Below are 25,710 nucleotides of genomic sequence, written 5' to 3' on the forward strand. Positions count from 1 at the left end.
AAACACTTATATTAAAGTTCTTTTTGATAATCACATCTTACACCATTCCTTGAACCTGGATTTTATCAGTTTATTGAGGACATTTTTCACATTTTCACTCAAGTACTGTCTTCCATGCACGATGTGTACACATAAACTTTCGTTCATGGTTAATTTTGGTCCGCATCACTGTAACAATATTCTCTTGCTCTTGTGGAAAGATGTTATGATATTGGTTTTTTTACTACGGTTTATGGTTCAGTAATAAATGTGCATTTGCAAAAATGCTCTCAAATTGTTACAATCTTTTTTTGGTTTACCATCACAGGGAACCCTGGCTCCATGTTTACTTGTTAGTTTATGCATGCTTGTTTATTTTTTACATATGAATATGTCCATATAAAATAAAGAACCAATTAAGAGTTGTATTTTTGTTCACGTTAGTCAATAAAGAACAGTGTTTCTTCTTGTTTACTTTTTGTTTGTTTGTCTGTTTGTTTAAGAGAATAATAGATAAATGGTACTTTTAAAAGTTTCTAATACAATCCAACAGATGAAATAAAGCATACGCCTTCTTTGCCATGAGAAGTAAGCACTCAACTGTGTCCACAACTCTACTCACACTTTACTCATTTTTTGGCTATAAACTTGAAAACAAGCCAAATAGAGCCAAACAAGCCAAAACGGCAATATGGCTTGAAAAAGACAGCCATAATCTTTATTCCACTGGACTGTGATAGACCAAAAATTTGACAAAGCTTGCAAACACACTAGAGCTAGTCCATTTACAGTAAATAAAATCGTTGTAACATAAAGATTGATCTGTTAGAATTTTGGATTAATGAAAACACATGGAGATGAATCAAATATGCAGCAATCCTTAATATTTCAACTGTCAGCAGTTGTGCTTACGGTTAGGGAGCTGTCCTTATTTACAGTTGGGGGTAGAAGAACGGAAGAGGTCACTAGAAAAAATGATCAACAGGAAAGGGGAGTAATATACCGGTACAAAAATATTCACATGTAGCAGTTGATCAAAGTATTGTCAAGTCTCGCTATTTTACCGCCAACTACATAAAGTCAAAGGAGATGGCATATTTCTTTAACCTTCTGCACCCTGACCCCCTGGTACTCTATGACGTCATCGGACATTTATGTCCGAGCCGGGTTCAAAGGGTTAAGATGTATCTGTAGAAGTAAGATGTGAGTACTACATCGTGTCATCACTTTTCTTATCTCCTCACTGTACCCTACATAACATATGCAAAAAGTAAAAATACGTAACTCTCTGACAAATTTATATGTTTTTCTTTGTCAAAATGTGAGATAACATGTTTTTACAACTGTAGAAAAGTGTTGGGTATGGGTACTTCACGACCGTCTAACTCAAAAAGAAGGACGGTAACCCCCTTTTCCAGTTTACTTTGTTGTTATAATCAGAGAACATTTACAAAAATCAGAAAAATGACAATACATTAATGTTGAGTGTTTTAATTCTTCAACTCCAACTGACTCAAAATCACGATCAAATTTGAAAAACCTAGTGTATTATTAGTAAAAGATGAGAAGTCATTAAGGAATTGCACTGGAAACAATAACACTTGTCTTGGGACAATTTAGAATAATTTTGCTGTAATATCACTGGTCCTCTACGGAGCAACAAATGTTGATGTCATTCAAAATCTAATCAGCTGCACCTTTTTGCATTATTTTCATGAATTTACTTTCAAACCCAAATTGTTTTGTGTAAATTTAGTACAGTAGAATGCGAATCAACCACTGCCTGGAGCGGAACATAACTCCATATAACACTAAATGGATGCAAAACTGAAGGATAGCTACCTACATTCAACTACATAAACAATGGTGGACATGGTGCAGAACGTGAATTAAAACTCACATAGAAACAAAATGTTGCAACTCACTCAACCAAATGTTGATGTCAGCCAGGATTTTAAACCAGTGGGACACAGTGTCCCACTACTGTTTATTTTTGAGGACATTTTGCACATTTTGGGGACAACATGTGTCAGTTGTCAATCAAATATTGCATTTTTTTATTATCAATTAGTTTCACGAAACAAAATTCAAGCTACTGGGACTATGCTTTAATTTCAGGCAATTGTAACAGTATACTGTATCTGCCTCTACTCAGAGCTAAGAAGGACTATAACCAAGTGCAGCATTTTAATTACCTTTAATCACAGCTTTGAAAGTACTGGGTATGTAAATATAAGCCTCAAAACAATCATTCAAAAAAAAGGTCATCATCAGTATCAGCTAGATATTACTTGCAGACTACACCCAACACAGTCGACTCATGAGTATGCCCGAGGTGACCTGCAGTACATGAGAATGCGGGACAACGGGTTCTGTTTTAGACACTTGGCTGCAACACTGAATATGCCCAGTATGTTCAGTATTTGAAAATGGCAGGAAATTAAACATGAAGTGGAAACTAATCTATTTGCCAATTTGAGCACAAATGAACGTTGTTGTACCACAGTTAAACACAGACTACATATGCTTTGCCAGCACTGGATGTACCGCTGATATTCTACTTCAATGTATTCAGCCAAACAGCATTAGGATTTTTCTAGTCAGTAGGGATTAAATAGCTGGAGCTGAGCTCTTTCATCTGAATTTTATAAAATCACTGCCCATGATCTGGAAAAGATGATGGAATCATGTAATTTTCTCCATCAGTTTAGTGCAGGAGTGTTGGATAACTGCCGAGCTAAAGTTGACAGCAAGCATAGTCTCAGTGTAGTTTTTGCAAATGTTTGTCATGGCTTTATCTCTACACAGGAAGCCTTTCACTGCTTGATAAACCGCTTCCAAATGGCATTCTGTGCACATTATCAGCTCATATTTATTACAGTCAAATGTCATGTAATGTTGTGGTATATTGTCCCAAGTCATACAATTATCAACGATAATAATTTTGAGGAAGAATAAATGTTTCTATGATCAGCAAAGTTGAATAGCAACAGCTACAATGTAGCAGTAGTGTCAACATAGAGATCAGTTCAAAGGGATACAATGTAGCAGTAGTGTCAACATAGAGATCAGTTCAAAGGGATACAATGTAGCAGTAGTGTCAACATAGAGATCAGTTCAAAGGGATACAATGTAGCAGTAGTGTCAACATAGAGATTAGTTCAAAGGGATCAAAAATAATATGCATAAATGTCAAGGATCAGCACCACAATACGAGAGAATGTAGGTCTTACATCTTGCAATGTTTTACAAGTACATTTATTGTGATATAAAGCAGCATTCATTTTATTCATTTGAAGAATTGACATTTTCTAATAAGTTGTTTTCCTTTGGTTGAACAAGCTCAATGGAGTCCACTAGAAAAATAACATGTGGAGCATATTTACGTTTCTATTAGAACAAAATGTTCAAAAAACTAACTAAAAATAGAGGCTTCAAAGGAGTTTTCTTATAAAAAACTTTCTCTATGATGAATTATGTAGTTCTGATTTAGCCTTTCACACTCTGTCACATGAGCAATTTAACATCCTGTCATGCCAAGTTTTCCATCAGAGAATTTGTCACCATAAACAGCATTGTCCATGGCTAATGTATGATTTGACTAAAATTGTGAGCTAAAATAGGTATGTTAAAAACACTATACAATCAACAAGAGAATATACCACTATCACGGTGCAAACCATTAAGAACATCACTCTGGTGCATCATCCATGAGATATGTTTTTGATGTTGGATTATTACCCGCAAAAGAGTATTTCAAAATAAAGTCTAAATATCGTTCACACTTGTTTGGTTTGATGACAATGTCCCCTGAAATCAGAGTGTCTTGTTCTACGTCTTCGTCCTTGTCGAGGTAGAAGACAGTTTGCTGCCAATGGGTGAGTGGGTGGAAGGGTGAGGTGTCGATGATCACCTTGTTCTTGCAAGGAAATGATACAGAAAACCATCCTACAAAACCATGAACTTTAGACTGACCAAAGCATCTGAAATTGAAGGTTCCCGACACTTCTGCAAGCTCTGACAAAGTAACCTTTGAAATATCAATATCTGCTATCTTATAAGGATGGGCAAGAACTTGACTGCCTTCTACGAAATGTACTTGGGCTTTCTGAAGGAAGTTTTCCCTGGAGAATTTAACCATACACGACATATCAACACCATAGTATGACTTGACAGAGTTCCATAAATCGGTCTCGTCTTGGAGTAAACAGCCAATCCCGTCATGGGTTTTTGGATCAGCCCATTTGATGTCATCTTCGTCACCACTGTCCCCTCCGTAATCAGCACTGGTGCAAGTGATAGGAGCCAGGTAAATTGACGCCATATTTGGTAAAATTATACCGCCGTCTACCAACCATTTGTCACGTGTATATATTACCGACTTTAGCATCGACTCAAAGAGTAGACAGTACCCCATCCATTCACTGACGATGACGTCAACTTTCTCTGGAAGCTCAACTTCTTCGACTTTCCCCCTTATGATTTTGATTTTGTCTTCAAACTTGTTATGTCGCACTACTTCTTCCGCTGCAGAGGCGATGTCAGAGGCCTCGATGGCATAGACTCTCTTCGCCCCTGCTTGAACGCAAAAACAACTCAGGATGCCTGTGCCAGTACCGACGTCTGCGACCACCTTGCCTATAATTTGATCACTGCTGCGTAAAATGGCTAGTCTATACGAATTTGTACGCACGGTGTCGTATATCATTTCCGCATGCACGGCCGTACTCGCATACGACCGAAAGTAGGATTCCTCGAGAAACTTTTCAGCATCGGTCGAAGTCTTCAACCTCTTTGCCGATTGATCCGACGCCATTATTGCTTCTCTCGTTTTTCTCTTTGTCGGACAGGAATGTTCACGTGTTTGGAGCAAGTGAAATATTGACTTAACCTAACAATAATTAATGGTCTTTCGGTGAACTGGCTCACAGCTACTTGATCAGAGGACTGGGAAGTTGAACGGCAGCGTGGAGCACGTTGTCATGGGCGCTGCCATCTTTGATTTCGTGGAGGCCCACGGGAAAAGGCTACCTAGGTTGACATTTATACATGTTATGTCCTCCACTCGGAACATGTTGTAATTAATTAATTAAGATAATCACCAAGAAAAGCAGTAAAATTGGAGGTAAATTTCATTACATAGCACCATATAGACATCGATTGTATAAATCAATCAATGTAAAACAATTTAAATGGATGATATTTGTATTGATTTTTCTCAGATAGTTGAAGGGCCATAACAGATAACGTGCCTTCAGCGTGCAATATATTAATATCTTGCAGAAACCGTACCACTCCTCAACCACTAACGGCCGTTGACGCCTACGTGTTTCTGATGCCCAAGACCCTCATATAAGGACCATATTCTTGAATGAAGGTACACAGTGCTGAAATTCTGAAAAAAAACCCAAACAGTTTTCATCTTAAAGTATGATTATTGATACATGTCAGGAGAACCATTGGTGGTATCCACAGCTAGGCACTCCTTAGCTGGGTAGTCTGCTAAGTAGATCGATTTTCGGATCGATCTATTGATCCCGTAGTCGATGTGCCCGCCACTGCAACCTAAATACTCACAGTGGCGGGCATATCGACTACTGGATCAATAGATCGATCCGAAAATCGATCTACTTAGCAGACTACCCAACTAAGGAGCGCCCGTGGTGGTATCTGGTATCTTATACCTTCATGCATGGAGGTAGCAGAGATGCTTCATGGTACTTGATGGCATAGAGGGAGGAAGACAAGGATCTCTTCCTACCTCCCTGATGGTAAGAAACTGAAATACACCCCCGGAAATTTTCGTCATATTCATGAGATAAATTTGCACGAATAAGTCACAAACACACAAATTTCCATGAATACCGTAGTATGTTTCTAATATTTCTTTCAATTGAAAACGTTTGAAAAAATCACCATTGGGCTTTTACTACATTAGTGAGGAAGAAAATTCAGCAAAAGTAGTTGCTCGGTATGGAAATCTTCATATTTTTGTCTTTCAGATGGAAATGTTATCCAGACATTTTGTGAAACTTGCATGGCCAAGTTTGTCCCGATGCAAAGCACACGTATCAAACCAGTTTTGCTCTGCCACAGCAAGTGGAGTCCAGATACGAACTATGACCCCACAAGAAGCAATAGAAGTATTGCCTAGAGCTTCCCGTGAGGGCAGTGGCCCAGCACCATATGAATGTCAGACTATCTCCCAGTTCAATCCAGATGGACTGTTCATTGCTGAATCAAATGAAGGAATTGTCGGCTCAATCTGTGCCATGAAATACAGTCCCAAATTGGGACATGTAGGATTTTATCACGTAGAACCACAGTTCAGAAGGTAAAGGCATCTGCCATGAACTCTGGAATACGGCAGTGGAATATCTAGGTGCTGAATGCAATATCAGCATTGATGCCCCAGCAGAGAAAACACAAGTTCTACAAAAGTTAGGTTTTGAAGTTGCTTGGAGGAACTGTCGATACAAGGGTAGAAGTACCAATCTGTTACCAGAGGTCATTGACACAAAGCATGTCCGCTCATTAGCAAGGTTGTCTCTGGCTCCAATGGTTGATTTTGATTCTGACGTATGCAAAGTTGAGAGACGACATTTTGTACAAAGATGGGCTAATACGCCAAAGCCAGGAGGAGCGTTTGCTGCAGTCAGAGGTAATTGTAAGGATATATACAGTACAGTAGAATCTGTCGTCATATCTTGAACGTTTGAGCTCCTGTCGAGAATATTACTTAACTACATTGTCGTGACAAAACTTGAAATCTTTCAAATTGGAAGACAATTCAGTAACTTTATTATTCACTTCGAGCTGGATCTCAGAGTCTTCTATTTCAAAAGATGTACTTCACAATGAGAAAATTTTGTGACCACTGTATGGCTAAGCTGATCTAACAATGATATAATGACCAACAAATCAAAATATCTTTTTTTCCAGTCTATAGTCAAATTCATGTACACACTATCTTCTGTAACAGTTACCCAAGTTGTGTGACAATTGGTTTAAAGTTTAACTCTGAGACAAAATCACACTATGCCATAGTTACATGCTATTGCGCTCTTTCCATTGTGTGCTGCTTAAAAAGATAAAAATAGGAAAGAAAACAGATATTTCTTGTACATGTGTACAAAGGGCTTTGTAAAATATTACAATTTCATTAATCTTAGGTAGACTCCATTGAATATTCTGTAATATTTTGCAGATAGAGACATTCTTGGCTATGGTGTTGTACGTCCATGCATCGAGGGGCATATGATCGGACCACTGTATGCACTCAACACTGCCATCACACAACCGTTGCTTTTGACTCTGTCCAGCCTTGTTCCAGATAAAACAATCTACATTGATGCCCTTGAGGAAAATCCATCATTCATCCAGCTGTTATCCCAGGATTTGCAAATGGAACCAGTGTTTGAATCTGTCCGGATGTACAACAAAGGTGATCCAGGAATCCTTCGTCAGAAGATGTTTGCCATCAGCAGTGTAGACACTGGATAATTTATGTCTACAGCATTTTTTGTGCCAATTTTTGACTGGGATTTTTTGTACTGCTGGTGCAGTTATGTTTGCACCAGTACAAGTCTTCATCTATGTTTTTTGATGCAAGGAAGTTATATTCTTCAAAAAAAAGTTGACTAAATACAACAGTATTTTCCAAACTACGGTACTCATACTTTTAATATTTTTTGTGGGAATTTGAGTAAGTACTTCTCAATTGTGTGCATTATAAATCTTTCTACATATTTGTTTGTTGTGATAGATTTTGTTGCTTTCAAAAGAGGTCCATGTAGGAAAACCTCACAAACTTGAAAACAGCATTAGAAGAAGATGGTTGCTCTAGAATACTGCAAGGAAAAACCAGACATGGATTTGGTTGTGATGCATGGGTAATCCTACATAGTGCGCCCTCTATGGTCACATTTGAAGAAAAAATGCCACTGATACAAAAAAATGTAAAAGTTTTGAAGATTTGTAAATAAAGAAGATAAGTTTATCTGACTGGGAAGAGGCTTTACAACAGCACAGCTGATGAAGGATCAGTGCCTATTGATAGCAATGGATGAACTATACAATATCCTCACCCCTTTGAATAGAGCTTGATACAGACATCTAATCTTACTCGGCAAACACACATTTCCATGAAAGTTTATTTTATGACAACTGACCAATGAATGAATACAACAGCCAATCAGAAATTCATGAAAAGCAAATTTACAGTGATGTCTAAACAACTGAAATGTTCTTTCTTATGGGAGTGAGGGCGCATAACATCACATCAAATGATGTATGGCAACAGAAAGGTAAAAGGCTTATTGGAAAACAGATTCCATCAAATGAATATGTAAATGAATATGAGGATTTTAATCAGTGTCAAAGGACATTATTACTCTGATATGCATGACGCAAAATATTAACTAAGAACTTCACAACATCAGTTTACCACTCATACCCAACTTTTGTTTGCAGAAAGAGAGGTCCTCCCACAAGTTGGCTGAAGGGGACCCCAACAACCAAAACATTTATCCCGATTGTAATAATTTGTGAATTGGAACATGGTGACTCAAAGATTGTGAAGTAGGAATGTTTTGCAGAGCTGCCAGGTTTACACATTGTCAAGACTGCTGCAAGCTGTCTCTTTACCAAGCTGGTCTATGGAACATGAAAAAGGTCAAACAGAGATATACATAATGAATTCAAATGTGGTTTTAGCGTGTTCCATTGGCTATGCAAGGCACAAACACTATTATATTCCAGTGCTTCTGCTACTAGCATTGCACAGCAATTTTTCTCAGTTACAAAATGTAAAAGCTTGTGAGAAACTGAACTGCCAGACCTTGGAATCTATTCATTGTTTTCAACAGGGTGATGGGGGTGGAAGGGTCAATGTAAGTAGCAATAAATATTACAAGTTGCGTATCATTAATTGACGTTTCGTTGAATATTTGTGTTGTATGTATCAGTATGTGTGCGTTTGTGTGTAGTTGTGAAATCCTAATAGATCCAGTCACATTCAATCATGTTACACACTTACCATGGCTTGACTGATGATTGTCAATGAGTATATGGTGGGAGGTTTACATAAATTACATTACCATTTACACGAGACAAGTAACTATAGTTGACTGTGCAAATTGCCATTTTACAGTCTTGTAGAGAGAGAGAAAACAGACTTGTGTACGTGTGTGAATCAAAATGCATGGTATTTATTGGATTTTAACACTTTCCATATTGGCAAATTGTATTAACCTACCAGGCAGGTCATGAATATGGTACATGTACAAGGAAAACTGCAGTTAGCAGCTGGATATCAGTCCGACAATGTTGTAGATATTTGCCCTGACCAACTTTACAAGATAACACTTTGTTTTTTAGCTACTATAGACTATAGTCTATAGAAGCTATTGGGATGGGTATCCGTCCGTCGTCAGTCTGTATGTATGTATGTATGTATGTATGTATGTATGTATGTATGTATGTCCGTTTGTGAGGCGTCCGTCCACTCAAATATCTTGAGAACCGCAGTACTTACTGATTTGATATTTGTTGTGTAGATGAAAAATATGATTTTGAGAAACTAATTTTTTTAATTTTTTGATATTGTTGAAAATAGGCAAATTAATGCCAAAAAAGGTGTTTTTGGTAAAAAATCTTCTTCTTCATAACCGCTGGACAGACAGCTTTGTTATTTGGTATACAGGTCCCTAGGGGTAACCCAACTTAGATTTGTTCAAATTGTGATGAAATATGCAAATGTGTATTTTTAAGGAATTTTTTTGTCAATTTTGGTCAAAATTTGACTTGCATTGTATGTAATTCTTGTACTGTATAAACCCTATCAACTTCCAGAAAAAAATAATAAATATGATTTTAAATAATTGAATTAATTAGGAAATCATCAAAGCCAAAATAATTTTATTGTAGAATTATCAGAAAGTTCAACTTTTTCTGACAGTTCATCGTGAAATGCTTACCATCTTGGAGGATTAAAACATGTAAAGGCAACTTTCCTGAATCCAACTTTGACATATTCTGAACCGTCATTTATTGTGCCCTGTATGTATAGTTATCTAAAAGAAATTGCTCAAAATAGTCAATAGAGATAGAGATAGAGAAAGTTCTAATTTCCATTTATGGTTGACTTGGTAAGGATAAAATAAAATTACGTTTTCAGGAAAAAATAGGGTGGTCAATTAAAAGAGTGGTCAAAGTGATAGGGGTTTTATGGTAAAGCTAGGCTGTAATAAGATTCCTCATGTGCTATTTATAGCAATTATGCAATCTGTGTAAACAGTACAATCAAAGTTACAGATTCCTTATAATGCTTTTGATGACCTTGAACTTTTTAAGTTTCAAACATTGTATCTTCAGTGTGCTTTCTCTGAGTATGTACAGTCTCAACTTATTCAACAGAAGATATCCACCTTCTTCATCAATACATGTGTCACAAAAGGTTATTCTCTACATAACTCAACAGAGCTCTGTCAACTGTTGAGTTGCTTGTTCTTTCAAAACCGCTGGTCAGACATTGGTTTACAAGTCCGTAGGATGACCTTAGTGAGATAATTTCATACAGTAAGGAAATACTTAATTTTGTATCCATGTCTATAGTAGCTTCAGGGACTTTGGCCCTATGTTTGCTCTTGGAGTTTTGATTACACTTATCTTCAGTTCACAATCATTTGTGACAGCAATAGATTGACATGACAGAATTATAGAAAATGTAAAAAACGCTTGTACAAGATGTGTATGAACATTCAGAAATATAATCATGTAAAGTTTAATTTAAGACATTTGATAACATATTCACATAACTAAAATATTACAAGTTTCAGTATGCATTAGAGGATGAGACCCATGAATATCTTGGCTGATTACTGATAAGTTTTAGAATTTGTTCAAAAATTTTAGTCACACAAACTACTGTCTGTTTGTGTCATGTCCTAAAGTGCAAGACTGACAACTGCAGAATCAAATATTTAATAACCATGTGATATGACCTTTTACTTTGTGATCGCTTGTATGGTTGTCTTATCAGCAGTACTGTCTAACAGTACCAAGTAGATACAATATAGGCACCCAATGTGCACAGTACAACAATGTCATTCTGTAATACCATTCACTATCCCAGCATGCCATTGATTGGATTTCTGTCATTTTACATGTGACAAAAGTGCATTTTGTTTGGTATGAATTATGTACACTGTACTTCATATTCATTTACAGGAATTATGCTAACCATGGATGTACAAAAATAGATGTTCATCCATGTGCCCACACTTTTGTCGACCATTTTCCCATCTTAAAAGAGTCATCAATTCCTTCACCATTGACCCTTATCTATACCGATTGCTGATGTTTTAGATGAGCAAAGATATTTATTGCTTGGTCATTCCACTTGGTATGTATCTAATATGTAAAGCGTGACATAATATTATTCATTTATGCAAAGTATATTCATGTGTATTGTTTTCATATGCAAATCTGATGAACGATAATGACTGAACACCTTTGAATATTCATAGTTTATGCACCATGCTCTAAAAATGGTATTTGTACAAATAGACCGGGTGATTGACTTTTCATTATGAATTTTGTGCTGCTTGTACAAAGTGAAAGGTGAAGTGGGTTGCAAAGATGCGATGGATACCCAAACCACGGTTTCCCCAACCAAACATCCAGCCAGACCAACAAGAGCAGATGGTACACTTTCATTCAAGTTACAACATAACACCAGTCAATCACATCAGCCAGTTTTCAGTTTATCGTCCACCTAAATATCAATCAAAAATATGATGCAAAAATGAATCTGGAGCAATAGAAATTCTCAATTTAAGTGGACACTCTTACAAATAAACATCAAGAAGTTAACTTTTAAATTGTGCAAGTCGAGTTTACATGAGTATTAGAGTAAAGAGAGACAAGACAATGAAACATTAAAATATTCTGACAAAATTTCGCTGATATAGAAATACTGACATTTATTAAAACATCTTTGAAATTAAAATGAGTCTCTTCCAAAAATATACTTCTGAAGCAGCAACTTTGATGTAAATTTGAAAAGATTCCTGCACGCAATATTAGAAAAAAAAATTTTCATTAAAAGGTGATGAGTGACTTGTTTTCCAGTGCAAAACATGTACCGTATACAAATTGTACGATAAAGTTAAAATGCCAAGTGCTCTCAACATTGAATGAAGACTTTGATTCTCAGAGTGTACACAACAAAATAAATTTTGATTACATTACGATACTACATGTAGTATTGATTGAACTTTCTTAACAAACTTAGTACTATTTAGCGGTCTACATGATATCCAGAACTTGGAACTGGAATTATCCACATTACAATTTCAGTATCGGTTTTAAAAGATTGTTAGAGCAAGCATGGATGACTTGAAATGAATGTATAAACAATGTGTTACTTTGTTATTGGATTAGCAATGTCCCTACAAATGTAACTATTTTCTGTAAACTGTAAGATTTATCGGATTTATTTTAAACTGTTTACTAGTGGCGATTCTCTGTAAAGGGAGACTGCATACTCTGTCAGTCTTATAGTGCAAAATAATTTTGCAAACAAGTTAACATATGATAATACAGTCTGGTTTTAAAGTAACCATCAATACATCAACAGTCTGCTTTGGAGTCAAACATTGCTTCCATAACAGTATTGGTATCAGAATGAGTTGCAATCACAATGGTATGTACTCCTGTTCTTAACCCTTTGAGCGCCAAAGTCAATTTTTGTGGCCTTTATAGAATATGTCTCAGTCAAATTTTTTTCAGATTTTTGCCAAAATTTTGATAAAGAACTGTATTCAAGGAAATATGATTTCCATTTGGTCCAAAATTATCAAAAAATTACCTAAAAATTCATAGAATTTGGTAAAATGTTACACTAAAATTTTAGTTGGAAAAATTAAAGCTCTCAAAGGGTTTAGGTAGTATGTGCTTTTGCAAACTTTTGCTCAAACTTTCCTCAATGGAACTTCCAACCATTATCTTAACAAATCAACTATAAAATCCAGGGGTCACTGTGCAAAATTTTGTACTTGAAAGAAAAATTACCCAAGATTTCCCGATATTTGAAATTCAAAATGGCTGCCATCCCTGTGTTAACTCTATAGGAAAAATAAAATTTTGCTTTTTGAAAAACTGAGACTGTAAAAACTTTTCTTACATCAAGAGCTTTAAAATTAGCCCCCACGAGTGCTAGACCAGAAAAGTATTGATAAAATTTGAGAGCCTGAATATCTGTCCCCGAAGTGCATTCTACCTTAATACATTTTTTCCTGCCTCCAACTTTCAGAAGATTATTATCCATCCATTTCAGCTTGATTGTAACATATTCTAGTGAGCCAAAGGTTTCACACACTTCTGATGCTACTCTTTGAGTGTTTCACCATGAGCCCAAAATGAAAATTATGAATTTGTCAAGGACATGACTTTGTGATGTTTCAGACTCCCCAGAAACGGCAAGAATATTTTTGAGGTGTAAATATGTCTTTCTGATTCACGAGTAAACTTGAAAGTTAAAGTGTTTATGAATTAAACACAAAAGAACACTGATATGCTTAAGTTACGGAGACAACAATTACAAACTTATTGACACACTCTCTGCATTTCACATCTTCTAGCAAAGACAAATGGCACATATATCAACCTTCATAGATTTTTACACCTACTTTAATTAGTTAATATATCACAAAACCACCCAGCATGACAAGTTACTGATACACTGATTGACTTGAAAAGCAGCATTATAGATACATATTTCACACCACAGGGCTATGAATAATTTTTTTCCTTGTCTGCCATTGGACTGATCAAAATAAATTTACATGTCCAGTTCTGAAAAGTGTGCCCTAAAATATGTAGTATAAGTGATTTAGTGATTTTGTGGCCTTCTGGGAACTGATACTACTCAAAATGACAGTTGTTTTTTGGATTGGATTAATGTGAAGTAAATTTGTCTCAAAAATCCTCTGAAGTTGTGTGAATTGGACACTTTTACACTGACAGTTGCAAAAAGTTAGGCAAAAAGTGTTATATGGATGAAATGTTGAAAATTTGAACCTGGACAAATGGACAAGTACTTTTTAACAATTACTGTTGTAAAGTAAGTGCCTATCTGGGACAAGGAGACAGGTATTATTTCAAGCCCTGTTGTTAATACTCATCACAGTGTAATGACATCTCAACTAAACAGCGAATCAGCTGTTCTAATTTCTTTACCAACCCATTCAGTGGATTGATATTAAATATTTTCTGTACATTTCCAAAAGACATAAATTTATTTGCCAAAATATTCATCAAATTCTTGTCTTTGTTGTAAAAAGGTGATATTCTGCATTTTTATGCGGAAAATTGTCCATGATTACTGATTTTTATTCTTGTTTAAAGAGAAAGTCGTTGTTCAAGAGTTGTCTGTAACTCAGCAATATTTTTATCCTTCTTACACTGAGACCAGTACTTGGCATAAACACAGAAAATAGGCAACTGTAAGGCTGATAGTAACTCTCATACATCAGAAAAGCCAGCTCCAGCCCGGACTGATTTGACCCAGTTGAGTCTCTTCCCATGTAGAGTGAACTGAGACCAGGCTATCAGTTGAACTATGGCACAGATTATCGGCACAATCACTAAACACTGGAAACAACCCAGCTCAACCATGGCTTTCTCCTCCGCGCTGAAACCCTGGGCAAGGCGGATGGAACTGGCGTCATGACCAGACTGGAAAATATCTTGACCTGGCAACAAAGAAAGGGAAAATTATTGGTATGAGCTGTAGGCTTTATCACCCAAAGCAACAAAATTTCCTCAAGCTAGGTTCTCGCAGATATTCACAACTTCACTTTTGGAGGCAATGTAGACTTTAAATGCTTTCACAAAATGCACAGTGCACATAGTGTACTGTCCCAGTGCACATAGTCTACGTAAATATGATCTTTCACAGTAGAAATAACCATATATTTGTAGATGTATTAAACATAGATTGGAGAATAATTGCTAAAACAAGACAATGTAACCTTTGACCTTGCGAACTCATTGTACCTGTTTGTAAAGCCAGCAGCCATGTTCCCATTAGCGGAGCCAGAGTTTGACCTGGTTTACTCAGCAATGCAGCGGTTCCAAACACCAGGGCAGACACGGCTTGTTTTCTGTGGTGTAAGACACAGTCTTCATCCACTAAATCACTGATTACTAAGTTTAATAATTTACATGTTCCTTCGGTGAACACACGATTACTGGAAAATAAACAGTCAAGAATGTTTAAAAAAGCTTCTCTACATATGTAGTCGCAACTGCATACAGTCGTAATTCCTGCAATGAAGTTCATCACTTTTCAATGTACAGACTCTACATTATGTCTGTATTTGAATTCTGTATTTCACACAAGACCTTTGTCATCTGTTTTAACTTTTGCTCTGAACATTCCATCCCATTTCCGCTACAATGGTCTGTCTTTTCCATTTGAACAATAGGGTTATACCAGATTGTATGGATGAAAGCTTCACAACTGAGCTCTGGTACAATGCAGATACTTTTAATGTTGAAAAGAAACCTTACACACAGGCAATTGGGTGAAAGGACAAATGTTTGTCAGAGGGCCACTGAGGAAGTGATGGAACTTCTCACAGACAGACTAATGATAGTGAATTGCTGAATAATTTTTCAGCATTATACTGGACACAGTATTCTTTCTCCTTTCTGATAGGATGGATATCCTCCTTCTCTGACGACATGAACAATCTTGCCAACTGCTAGGATGTATGGTACAATGAGTGTCATCAACAAACTACCAGGTAATTGGTAACCACTTTTTACGAGTCCAAGTTCATCAACGTGCCCTTTCAGTGTTGATAAAGCACTTTGAAATGTTATTCTCATTACTTCACTATTGCCAGCTTTGTGAGCATGTCATATTCATGTACATGAAGTTGGGTGTTCAAGTGTTCTGCCAGATTTTGGCAGAAAACAATTTTTTACATTTTCTTTTAATTATGTACAATTGGTCCAAAAGTGGTAAAAATGTACCAATGATTGACCAAAAGGATTTTTTTTTATTAATATGACTTCCATATCTGAGGTCATTTATTGAAGACTGTTTAACCCTTTGAACCTGGCTCGGAAAAAACTGTCCATATTACATCATAGGTCACCAGGGGGTCAGGGTGCAAAGGGTTAAAAATACAGATACTGAGTTAAAAACACAGAGACGAGACACATAAACTCTCACAAATTCTGAGGAAACAAAGTTTTAAAATATTTTTAAAACCATCTAAACTTACAGAAAAAAAGATCTATGTCAGTTATACAAGAAACAAGTATTCTGACACATATTTTCCCCCTTTTTTCAGAAATCTTTGTTATTTACCTTATTAGCAGAAAATTGTTTAGGAGAGAAATGTCCTTACCTCGCAATAAAAAAGCATAAAAGTACCACATGTCCTGGTCCAATAAACAACATAAAAATTGCTAAGGCCAACTTGAAGATGAAAAGTCCCTTCACAACTACGTAGACACCATACTTCCGACAGAGAGTGAGGAAATAGAGATTGTTGATATGTGGAATGATGAATGATGTACCAAGGATCAGAGATCCCGTCGCCGGACTGATGTGACTGCCAAGCAGGTTTTCCAAAAATATCGGGAAAAAGTTACTGTTGAAATGGCAGTGGAATACCTGCAATGGAGGGAAAATTGAATGCCGTGAGATAGTTTTCCTAAAACTAATTGGTGACTCATCACTTTTCTATTTTCCTGAAGTGTTTGTACATGTTTTGTCTGACTCTGTGGTTTAACTCTGATATTTAATACTTCTGGTATAAGCAGGATTTACTTCTCAAATGAGTTTACAGAGTTACATACCCATTCTTAGAAAAAATATTGTTTAATTTACCCATGGAACCACAATAAATAGGCGCAACCATGATAGATGGGTGGAATTCTACACATGTAATACAATTGCACAGTATTTTAAAATTTGATAATGGTTTCAATTAGATACCATACAACATAAGATTTTGGACAAAAAAATGTCATGCCACTTTTCTGTAAAAGCTGATATTTGGCGTATTGATCAATATTCACATAATCTCATGTAAACAGCTGTGTCATGTATAAACATGAAGATCTCCCTGTATTTAGGTTCATGGGTAACACTATATCCCTTGGGTGGTTGAGAGCTGAGAAACTTCGGGAAAACATAGTATTTGAAGCTATGTGGCATTTTCCGAGTCTCACCTCTTTAAAAGTTCTCTGGTTGCACTGGTTGTAATACTTCAATATGTTGTTGACCTTCCCAACCACTCTTATACTCAGTGTATTACATAGACTGACAACAATACTGAATACAAGGGCATGCTTAAAATGGTCTCACTTCAAAAGTGCAATCAGAATGGTAAGCTTATTTCTTCCAAATAATGTTTTCCCAGCATCAGTTCATTAACTAGACAGGAACATCCCTCGCTCATGAACACTCCTTTCCTTGATATAAGAGGACAAACACCAGGCGAGGGATTTTCCAGTTTATATATTCTCTGTTGCCGCAATGTGCCAAGACTTTCCTACGCTTTTTTCAGCAATGTCTCACCTGTACAAAGTTCATGCCAGCAAACCAAATAAAATTCCTGTGCTTTTGAACTTGTTTCACATACTCCTTGACAGACATTTCTTCTTTATTTACTTGCGACTTCTCACTTTTTTCAATTTGTAAACTGAAATCCAAACGCACATGAAAAAAGTTTATCATAAATTTCTGGGCACTTTCTGTGTTCTCTCATACCTGAAAAATCTTTAGCAATCTTTTAAAATAATTGATACATGGCTGATGAAAATCTCCCCACAGGTGTGTATTGAAGATTATTCATTTCAAAACTTGGACTCAGAGGGGTAAATTCATGCATGATATTCAGTGACATTTACAGTTCCAATCTTACCATGAATTCATCAGCATAATTTGGCGCATAGCAAATATATTCAATATATTCATTCAAATGCACTGCAAGGTTTTAATGTGAAAAAAATTGAAAATTACATTCCATTTTGATGATTATTCGCTTTTCTCTTTTTTTTTTACACGACATGCGAGCCGTGCAAGGTCAGAGCCTTGCTTCTGATGGCTTTTGGTGAATTCCAAATGATGAAAAAATCAAGCAGTCAAAACAAAACACAAAGAGAAAGCTAATTAGGACATCCTTTCTGAGTATTAGATGACAAGAAACAGTTACCTTTCAGAGTACATGTAGGTTCAATGTCTAGGATTGAGAATTTCATCTCAAAACAGAATGTACCATCAATTTGGCCAGAAAAAAAAATTACGGGCGATTTTAAATAGTTGAATTATTAGAAAACTAACTAGGCCAAAATAATTTTAGTCTTCGAATTATTAGAGATTCAACTTTTTTGACAGTTCATAAGTGATATGCTTACAGTCTTGGATGATTGAAACATATAAAGGTGACTTTCCTGAAGTTATTCTGTGCTGTACATTGTATTGTTCTGTGTATTTTATCGACAATAAAATGTTCAAAACAGCTTGTCATGATTTATTAGAGATTGAGAAATTCCCTATTTCCATAGGTGGTCGATCTGATTAGGGTAAAATAAAATTGCATTTTGAGAAAAAAAATCGGGTGATCAAATTAATTGGGGTTTTACAGTACTCATTGCCCCAGAAGAAAATTTTCACTATAAATGTCACTTACCTTTTGAGTTGTGCCGAGTCATCCATGTTTTGAAGCTCGATATAAATCTGTTTGAGAGCTCTGGCGCCCAACATGTAACCACAGATGGAAAAGATTGCCAGCGCTGCACAGAATATTTGGAAAGATTGTAAATTCTCTTTGTCCCAGAACACATACGATACAAACACTGAAAGTGAACCAATTGCACTGAATATGGAACAATAGCCGTTGAGTTTGGTTCTGAAATGAAAAAACAAGAAGTATTATCAGTCTGACAGTGTGTATTGCAAATCAAGCATACAAGGTCAAAAGGACGTAATAAAACACATTGCAACTAAACACTTAAGGTAAAACATTAAGCACTGGTTAAATGTCTCTTAGGCTATATTGACCAGCTTTTGTACAGTATGTGTTTGTGCGGAGTGCTGAGTAAATTTGAAAAAATGTCACATTTGATCCATTCAATATATTCACTGAGGGACTGTACACAACTAAGTTTGCCATATGCTGATTTTCAGAGTCTGTACTCAAACAATATGGTCTGTTTGGACGAAGCATATGGATTTTTTAAATGTTAATTCTTTTTATTTTACCAGATCAAATTTCGTTGAAGGTGTCCTTTGTACTCATGATAGGTTCAAAAATATTCAAAATACAAGACAAAATGGCTTAAAACAGTCAGTGTAATGTTTACATAACATATATATTTAGACTATTGCTGGGCATTGAACAGATGATGTATCAGTTTAGAATTACATGGAATTTATCATAGAAGGTAAGTTGTATTAGGCAACTGTAATCTGCCAGGAGAAAAATAATGTAGTCACTGTCAGACAACATGGTCACCATCAATATAGGCTGACTGTCAAAGGGTATGCATGGACTGTTTGAAAATATTGAGTCCAGCAATGATACCAGCAAATTGTAATAAAGATATAAATATATGTATTTCAAATACCAAACTGTTCTAATTTAGTATTTCTCTAAATAAACTATGCAGACTACATCAATCTAAAGTTTGCAGTATCCTGATACAGATGTAGTCCTCTATATTTCAGAAAAGGGCCCACACAGAAACTGTAACTAACCATGACTAAGCATGACAATGAAATCCTACATCATAAGCCAAAGTAACTTGGGGTAATTTGCGATTTGAAAATCAAAATGGAAACTTTTGTTCCTAATTTTCTAAAGGAAACTTTACGCTATCTGTTTTATCATCAAAAATAAAAATTAGGGATCACTGTACAATTGAAAGTCAGGTGCCTCTGTATGAATTCTAGAATTTAAGAAGCAAATTAATTTAGTGTTACTATGACTTGAAATTCAAAAATTAGAAAATGTGAAGAATCAAATTTTCGAATTTTGAATTTATGCCAACAAATAAGATGGTGTAAAACTTGACATATCTTTAAAATTTTCACAATGTGTCAACATACTTTGGGGATAGTAGATTTTGAGAGACAGAAAATCTGTCCCCAAGACACATTCCACATTGTGTAGTCACAGTAAAGCCTCTAAGTTTGTGAGCTAGATGAAGTCTTGTAGTAATGTACAGTTTGCGGTACAAATGCAATTTGACCAGGTCAAGAAATGTCTCTATATTCTCAAAGCTAAAGAAACCTATTGCTCTACAGACAAGTACATACTGATTTTTAGATGGTTTTCTAAATCCAATGTCATGTTTGATTATTCTCCACATAAAGAATGATGACTTTGTCCCATATAGAAAGCCTGAATTGATACTGATACACTAAAATTGTTGACTAAGTGATCCCATACCAGTTCACTTGAAATCTTTTAGTAAATGCATATTACCTAGAGTATATAAAATAGTCACTTCTATCAATAAACTTGAAGCCTCTTTGGTCGAAAGCGGCTTGTTTGAAAAGGGGATATTTCAGTGACACCAAAAATTAAAATAGCAGTGTTTGATTTCATTGACATCAATGAATAACGTATGCTGTGTAGGAAACAAAAAAGCATTATGGTTGGCTTACATTATACTTTTACGACTGAAATCATGCATGGATCAACCCTAATTATGTTCTCAGCCAAGCCCAACTTTAGACAACTTGCCTGTAAAGAAACTACCAGACAGAAATAAAGCTTGATACTGAAAATATTTAAAATACTAAATCTAATAATAAAACCTTTGGTTGCAGTGCTCACAAAGCATGTATACCTTTGTACAGTTGCATAGATAAAATAAACAGACTGTCTGGAGTAGTGGTGTTTGTAGAAATCACTAGATTCAAACCAGGACATACCTTTCTGAAGCACTGAGTGCTAAATCTGCCAGCAGAGCTGTATGATGGAGATCCAACATCGTAAGGAATCCATCGTAGAGACACAGACATACGATAAACTGAAGCGTTGGGTTTGCCCACTGAATCCAAAACAGCATAAACGAGACACCAAATAGGGGACCATTCATGGACAAGGCACGCAGTCTTTTGAAGACAACTGCCGGGTAACTCCCTGACTTACTCTCACTGGAAAAATAGAAATATATTATTTGTACAAGAAATCATGTACCAGTCAATGTTGAAAAATATGAAGATTTTTCATCTCTTGTGTTCATACATTTATAGTTATGAATTAATATGATACATAGACTGCTGACAGCATCATGTGCCATTTTGCCTTTTGACTTTGCCCGGTAGTGGTGCAACATTCAAAGTAAGCATTGTATGTGTAGGCACAACCTTCAGCACTTTGCTGTGAAAGAATGCCCATACTTGCTTGCAACTTATGATAATTTCAACCAGTCATAACAATACAAAAAAAAAGGCAAAAGTACCTAGTATGAATAAATCTATGCATAAAAAATCTGCAAACCATTCGAATCAAATCTAAATATTGTCACAGCATACCTTTCTGAATTAAGGAGGCTTTTATCGCTGATCCAACCAAACAGAGGGTCATTGAAGGCGTTCCACACTAGAAATATTGTCTGTAAGAAAATAGAAAAAGTTCAAAAAAAATATTCTTTAATATGATATACCAATATTACCTAGATTAATCAGAGTCATAGCGAGATGTCACATGGAAAGTTTTGCAACACATCTTTCTCTGACTTGGCTTTTGTGCCTAAAACTGCACCATATGTTTGATTTCATCATAAAAGGGAACCGGATAAAATCACCTTATCCCATTCTCCCCTCACAGAGATCCAACTTGAAAAACATTGAAAGGACTGAAGTACCTATACAGTATGATTGCACAAAACTCTAATTCTTGTCATCCTTCTTTCAATTCTGAAGACAAATCAGGCAGCCTCAGGCCTTTGTGAACTCAAGCATCATAATTCAGATAAAACTTTGTGAGATCACACCTTACAAGCATCATGAAATTATTCTTTCTGTCTGAAATTAAATGCAAAGTACAACATCTGAATGATCAGACAACGCAGAGTTTTAAATCAAATGACTGAAGCATATGAATCAGTCTTCATTCATGACTCTGCTTTTTTCCTTGGGATTTCAATAGAGTATCACATACTGGTACCGTATTTTGTTTCTCACATTACGGTCCTTGGGACAAAAAATGCAATATATGATCCATTTAAAAATTAATAAAGCACTCGTTTTCTGATATTTTCTGATTATGTGACTTTCATGATACATGTTAGAAATACGGGTGCCCTGAACAGTTCCCCATACAGTCTTGTATGAATTCACATTCAGATTTCAATATTCATGACATTTGTCACTGGATTTGCATTAATGTTTGTGAATTATTTGTGTTCATAAGGCAATACATCTACTTTATGCGTGTATAAACACTCAACAGTTGATGTCAAATGTTGAAAATTGTTAAATTGACATAATCAAGCCTATTTTATTGCTCACATGAACAATTTTCACCGATAAATTCAAGGAAATCAATGGCTTTCTTAAATAGCTCTGTGAAAGGGACTTGTTTAGCCTCATGAAATGGATAGTCTGTTGCTATGGTAACAATCATCTGCATCATTATCACCTGAGTCCATTCCATTTTCAGAGTATCCGTGCCCTAAAGCAGAACTTCTTGTGTCACTGCAAACCACCTGTCATTATAATTCATCAAATAATTTACATTTATTGTTTTAGAAATGTTTACAGTTCCAAAGAAGTGATCCATGGGACCAGGGTGCCGCTGAGAACTTATTTCATCAATTTTTTTGGTTTAGAAAAAATGCCTGACATAATTATAGTCAGACAAATATTGTTAGAAAATAATGCCCAGAGCAAATATAGGTGAGAAAACATGTAAATACATGTAAAAATGACTTCTCTGTTCAGTAACTTACATTATCGAACAGTTCCAAAACCACTATTGATCATTAAGTATTTTTCAACTTTATAAATATTTAAAAATATATAAGAGAGTAATCAATTCCATTTTTGCCCGATGGAATAAAGGTATTCTTCTCAATCTCTTGTCTGTCGTGAAATATTTTAGGAACACAATTTGCAAGTATAAGTGAATCTTTGCTTCAGAAGACATTTTCTGTCAACTGCCTGTGGAGTACAACATGGTTGCTGTATTCCCGCTGCGGGAATACTTCCACATGTGTACAAGGGTTTACTGAATATACCACAGAAATTCATTGTCAGGTAATGTGCTGATCACAACAAAATCTACTAATACTTGTCAATATTTAGAATAAAATGCTCTTGCATTTTGGGTTTCCAATTTTCTTTACATTTTTAATTGCCTAACACAATACTTCATTGAATACCAGAACCATTCTGGAGATATCTCTAGTAGGTCTTTATAATAACTGACAAATGCTTCAACATGATTGAGACTGCTATACCGTATACACCAGAACTGTTGTAATGAAAAGAAATGAGGACCTTTCATATCAATATATGGTGGATGAAATTAGATTTTTGAAGTATGTGACACATGTATACGACATAATGTGTGTCGTCCTGCTCTGTGGGCTTCATTGAAGATGATACATTATCTTGCTGTATGTCCTTGATATTACAACGTTTGTTGTAGACTGTGATTTGCAATTTATGAATGACACACCCCCAGCAACAAAATGGTGGCACAGAAATGCCCCTAAAGAGGCAGCTGGGATTTTAAATATATAAGAAATCACACTTTCAGATTTGCAGACATATAGTAAGGTTTAAGGTTTTGCAGCAAGTCCGTTGACCTGAATTTACATTTCTGTTCAGCTTTATCCTATCAACATTACTGTTTTTATTGGAGTGTCATATGTGAAACACTTTGCTAACCATATGGTGCACGGTGTTTCAGCAATTGCCATACACATAAACTATCTCAATCATCATATGGCCATTACTTTTTTTAAGTGGACATATGGCAATTGACACAGCTTTGGCATCCTTCATCACTTGATGTTATGAACAAGTTAGCCAGCCTTTCTTTTAGACTTACCTCTCCCACCCAGAAGGAAAGTTTATCAATCTTGTAGACAGACACAAACATCTCCACATAGTATAGAAGGAAGACATTGTGTGTGATGGATAGAAACAACGACATTGAACCGTAGTACACTCCGAGAGCAGATGTCTCCTTAACTGTCATGGTTACCGTTTCTCGATTCTCAGTAAAATGATAATGTTTTGACTGTCACGTAATCGGAGGACAGGTCCTTCCCCTTCGTTTTGCTATTTCAACAGTTTATATTAAAGGGAGGAATTTCATTTTAGACGGTAAATCACTGTAGCGTACAAAGGTGGACCAAAATCTTTGATAACCGGAACACAGCAGAGCAGAGTCGTCGTCAGCTAAATTTGTGATCATCGGCTCCTGCTCCATTTTCTCCTGGACTCCTGTTGCGGTCGCGACGGCTGTCACGACGATTGACTTTGCTGGCTGGCCATGAAGCGGGGCAAGATTTCTCTCGAAGAATTCAGATCCACGTCTTCACAACAGACTGCAAGTGCCAGGCTTTACCACTCGGGAAACATTTGTATATGCATTCATTCAATATAGCCAGCTGGTACTACACAATGTATGACTTACGAGAGTTGAATTTGAAGATCGACTATCGCGAAGACATCGGCATTGACAGAACTTAGGTGAACTCAAGCGCCGTATAACATTAACGTCCTTCTAAATTATTGACAGTTATCGTCTCCATGTGAGGAAAACGGACTTGACTACAAAGATAGCCGAACCTCGACGTGGGTATAGCTGCAACCATTCCGCAACACCAGTACTTCCTGTCGCGTTGTATGAATTTGATTTGACGAAGGCAGGTCGGAGCTGGCACAAATCGCAAGCGCCGATCCCAGGACAGCGCCACCACAGGGCACTTTACGTTTTGGGGATAGGGGCTACGGTGAGGCGGGGTGAAGTAAGGTGCATCCAACAGGCATATTCAATCAATTCTACAAAATTATCACAACGCCCACTGCTGCCCTCTTCCTGTATCTCGTCTATTCGTTCCCGAGACCCTCGCTCTGCTATGATATCGCTTAAATCTTCCCTATTGTAATTGTAATTGTATTTTTTATTTCGGACAACATTCGTCCATATAAATTACACAAAGGAAATACAGAGGTTCCCAGACACTTCGCACCAAAACCACTTCGCACCATACCATCTCGTCCCATACCATTTCGCACCAAAACCACTTCGCCACCAAACAACCTCGTACCAAAACCACTTCGCCCCAAAAGTCACGTCGCCCCAAACCACTTCGCCCCCAAAACAACTGAAACAATGCCACTTTGCCCCAAAGTTATCGCCAACCGGCAAAGCGGAAAATAACCAACCACTGCCATCGAAGTTTTCATAACCTTTCTGTCATCCCAGGACTGAAATCTTGAAAGTGTACAAATTTCGAGAAAATTACATCGTGCACACGGCACCTGAGTTACATAGCATTGAGTAGTTTTCATTGCGTGTTTCTTTTTTCTAATATACCGTTTATGGTTTCATGCAACAATAAATGGTTCGTAGTGGCCCAAATGTCCTGACACATGAATGCCTCCAAGTTGCAGGTAAAAACAGTCTTATGATACGTCGTGGCATCCTTGTTTTAGGACGAGTTGATGGTACAATA

The 25,710-nt window shown here is 36.3% G+C and overlaps 3 protein-coding genes across 4 annotated transcripts; 1 reads left to right on the plus strand and 2 right to left on the minus strand.

Annotated features, from left to right (window-relative positions):
- Positions 1-3,202: 3,202 nt before the first annotated feature.
- On the minus strand, positions 3,203-4,795 carry LOC139120333 (protein arginine N-methyltransferase 6-like). The gene has a single exon (XM_070684666.1). The coding sequence runs from the start codon at positions 4,793-4,795 to the stop codon at positions 3,671-3,673; it is 1,125 nt and encodes a 374-aa protein (XP_070540767.1). The 3' UTR covers positions 3,203-3,670.
- A 184-nt stretch (positions 4,796-4,979) lies between these two features.
- LOC139120334 (holothin acyltransferase-like) lies at positions 4,980-8,924 on the plus strand. Of its 2 annotated transcripts, XR_011549082.1 has the most exons (4): positions 4,980-5,356; positions 5,982-6,640; positions 7,187-7,684; positions 8,452-8,924. XR_011549082.1 is itself a non-coding variant. In XM_070684667.1 (3 exons), exons 2-3 carry the CDS (start codon positions 6,538-6,540, stop codon positions 7,480-7,482), a joined length of 399 nt encoding a protein of 132 aa, XP_070540768.1. In that variant the 5' UTR covers positions 4,980-5,356; positions 5,982-6,537; the 3' UTR covers positions 7,483-7,990. The 2 variants fall into 2 exon arrangements, 1 of the variants encoding a protein (XP_070540768.1); XM_070684667.1 differs by lacking the exon at positions 8,452-8,924 and having other exon boundaries at positions 7,187-7,990.
- Positions 8,925-11,943: 3,019 nt separating this feature from the next.
- On the minus strand, positions 11,944-24,940 carry LOC139120335 (transmembrane protein 180-like). The gene is made up of 8 exons (XM_070684668.1): positions 24,075-24,940; positions 21,551-21,630; positions 20,945-21,169; positions 18,696-18,914; positions 17,582-17,705; positions 16,404-16,672; positions 15,040-15,233; positions 11,944-14,735 (listed from the first exon to the last, which is right to left on the minus strand). Exons 1-8 carry the CDS (start codon positions 24,222-24,224, stop codon positions 14,506-14,508), a joined length of 1,491 nt encoding a protein of 496 aa, XP_070540769.1. The 5' UTR covers positions 24,225-24,940; the 3' UTR covers positions 11,944-14,505.
- Between the last annotated feature and the right edge of the window lie 770 nt (positions 24,941-25,710).

The sequence above is a fragment of the Ptychodera flava genome, chromosome 20, assembly GCF_041260155.1.
Source record: "Ptychodera flava strain L36383 chromosome 20, AS_Pfla_20210202, whole genome shotgun sequence".
Lineage (NCBI taxonomy): Eukaryota > Metazoa > Hemichordata > Enteropneusta > Ptychoderidae > Ptychodera > Ptychodera flava.

Coding starts and splice junctions, on each gene's coding strand:
- LOC139120333 (XM_070684666.1), bottom strand. CDS start 4,795: ATGGCGTCGGATCAATCGGCAAAGAGGTTGAAGACTTCGACCGATGCT.
- LOC139120334 (XM_070684667.1), top strand. CDS start 6,538: ATGGTTGATTTTGATTCTGACGTATGCAAAGTTGAGAGACGACATTTT. Junction 6,641..7,186: donor AGCGTTTGCTGCAGTCAGAG/GTAATTGTAAGG, acceptor AATATTTTGCAG/ATAGAGACATTCTTGGCTAT.
- LOC139120335 (XM_070684668.1), bottom strand. CDS start 24,224: ATGACAGTTAAGGAGACATCTGCTCTCGGAGTGTACTACGGTTCAATG. Junction 18,915..20,944: donor GCACTCAGTGCTTCAGAAAG/GTATGTCCTGGT, acceptor TTTTCATTTCAG/AACCAAACTCAACGGCTATT. Junction 14,736..15,039: donor GCTGCTGGCTTTACAAACAG/GTACAATGAGTT, acceptor CTTTGTTGCCAG/GTCAAGATATTTTCCAGTCT.